Below are 2,283 nucleotides of genomic sequence, written 5' to 3'. Positions count from 1 at the left end.
AAAAAAAAAAAAAAAAAAAAAAAAAAAAAGAATGAAAAATACAGAACACTAAAGAAAGAAAGTAAACAAAAGAGCTTAGGAGATGGAACTTTTTTTTTTTTTTTGGTCTTGGATAGACAGAATTAATATTGTCAAAATGACCATAATACCAAAAGCATTATACAGATTTAATGCAATTACAATCAAAATACCAATGATATTTTTCATAGGAATAGAAAAAAAAAGTCATGAAATTCATCTGGAAAAATAAGAGAACCCAGAATAGTTAAAGTAATTTTTAGCAAGAAAAGTGAAGCAGGTGGCATCACTATACCAGAACTTAAACTTTACTACAGAGCAATAGTAACAAAAACAGCATGGTACAGCACCAAAATAGACTGATAGACCAATGATACCGAATAGAGAACACAGAGACTAACCCACATAATTACAATTATCTTATATTACATAAATGTGCCAAAAACCTACAGTGGAGAAAAGATAGCCTCTTCAACAAATAGCACTGAGAAGCCTGGAAATCCACATGCAACAAAATGAAACTAAATCTCTATCTCTCAACATGCACAAAATTCAACTCAAAGTGGATAGAAGATGTAGAAATTAAACCAGAGACAGTAGGCCCAAATCTCCATCATATTGGATTAAGCCCCTACTTCCTTAATAAGACTTCTATAGGTCAAGAAATAAAATCAAAATAAATGGGATAGATTCAAACTAAAAAGCTTCTTCTCAGCAAAAGAAACAATCAGTGGAGTCACTAAGCCGCTGCCGAGGACTCAGCAGTCTCCCCCTCGAGCCTCCTAGCTTCCTGATGCTCCATCCCCTCTGCCTGCCTTCTCCTGCAGCTGCCTTCCGCAGGCAGTTTCCACTGAGGAAAAGGAATCCTATGGTATGTCCGCTATCCAGAACCTCCACTCTTTTGACCCCTTTGCTGATGCCAGTAAGGGTGATGACCTGCTTCCTGCTGGCACTGAAGATTATATTCATATAAGAATTCAACAGAGAAACGGCAGGAAGACCCTTACTACTATCCAAGGGATTGCTGATGATTATGATAAAAAGAAACTAGTGAAGGCGTTTAAGAAGAAATTTGCCTGCAATGGTAGTGTAATTGAGCATCCAGAATATGGAGAAGTAATTCAGATACAGGGTAACCAGCACAAGAACATATGCCATTTCCTGGTAGAGATTGAACTGGCTAAGGACGATCAGCTGAAGGTTTATGGGTTTTAAGTGGTTGTGGCTCACTGAAGCTCAAGTGAGGATTTCCTTGTAATGAGTAGAATTTCCCTTCTGTCCCTTGCCACAAGTTTAAAACCTCAAAGCTTGTATGTATAATGTAACCATTTGAGGTCCACTTTTAACTTGGACTAGTGTAACTCCTTCATGCAATAAACTGAAAAGAGCCATGCTGTCTAGTCTTGAAGTCCCTCATTTAAACAGAGGTCAAGAAGTAGGTGCCTGGCAGTGTCCACCCTGAAACAAAGCAATAACATAATGTTTCAGCAAAGCCCAGAGCCCCAAGATCAGATGGCTGTGTCTGACCAAAAGCTTCTCAACTCTCCCTCAGCTGAGGCCCCTGCCCTAAGAGTGTCATGACCTGATCAGGAGGAATGGGGTAAGGCAGCTGTACCACTAGAAGGGAGCCTTTGGTAGTTTTTTTGTTTTGTTTTGTTTTTTGGGAGGGGGTTGTTTCATTTTGTTTTTTAAAAAGAATGCCTGGTGTCTAACCTGACCAGGTGGGCAGAACTCAGAGGCCACCTTCCTTCCAGTGAGGTGATGTGACATCTGGCTTGCCACCAAGGTCTTCTTTTTGACCAGACATATTCTAGCTAAGGGGTGCCCCAAACAACAGAATGTGAGGCCAGTTAAACTTTTGACAAGGAACGAATTCCAAACTGATGTTATCAGTCCTGTAGCTAGCTGTAGAGCCTGCAACTCACTAGCAACAGCTGCCCAGTGCCATGTGAAGTGATAAACTGGTTTTTGGTTTTCTTTTCCGCTTCCAGTTTTAATGTTATGTAACGTATTTAAACCCTTATTTAAATAAAACTTGTTCTCAGAAATAAAAAAGAAAAACAGAAACAATCAGTGAGGTGAATAGAGAGCCTACATTTTGAAAGCAAATTTTTACCATGTGCACATTAGATAGAGCACCAATCTCTAGGGAATATAAAAACTCAAAAAGCTTAACACCAAAAAACAAATATCCCAATCAATATATGAGCCAAGGGACTGAACAGACACTTCTCAGAAAGTGATATATATATATATATATATATA

General features: G+C 38.7%; 1 protein-coding gene across 1 annotated transcript; it reads left to right on the top strand.

Moving 5' to 3' along the window:
• The first annotated feature begins 761 nt into the window (after nucleotides 1-761).
• LOC107135181 (eukaryotic translation initiation factor 1-like) lies at nucleotides 762-1,845 on the top strand. Its single transcript, XM_048797488.1, has one exon. It carries the CDS (start codon nucleotides 892-894, stop codon nucleotides 1,231-1,233), a length of 342 nt encoding a protein of 113 aa, XP_048653445.1. The 5' UTR covers nucleotides 762-891; the 3' UTR covers nucleotides 1,234-1,845.
• The last annotated feature ends 438 nt before the right edge of the window (nucleotides 1,846-2,283 follow it).

This window comes from Marmota marmota, unplaced genomic scaffold (genome assembly GCF_001458135.2).
Source record: "Marmota marmota marmota unplaced genomic scaffold, marMar, whole genome shotgun sequence".
Lineage (NCBI taxonomy): Eukaryota > Metazoa > Chordata > Mammalia > Rodentia > Sciuridae > Marmota > Marmota marmota.
Note: the sequence above shows the minus strand (reverse complement) of the source record. Positions and strands in the feature narration are given on the sequence as shown.

Excerpts from the sequence above, each read along its gene's own strand:
- LOC107135181 (XM_048797488.1), top strand. The coding sequence starts at position 892 with ATGTCCGCTATCCAGAACCTCCACTCTTTTGACCCCTTTGCTGATGCC.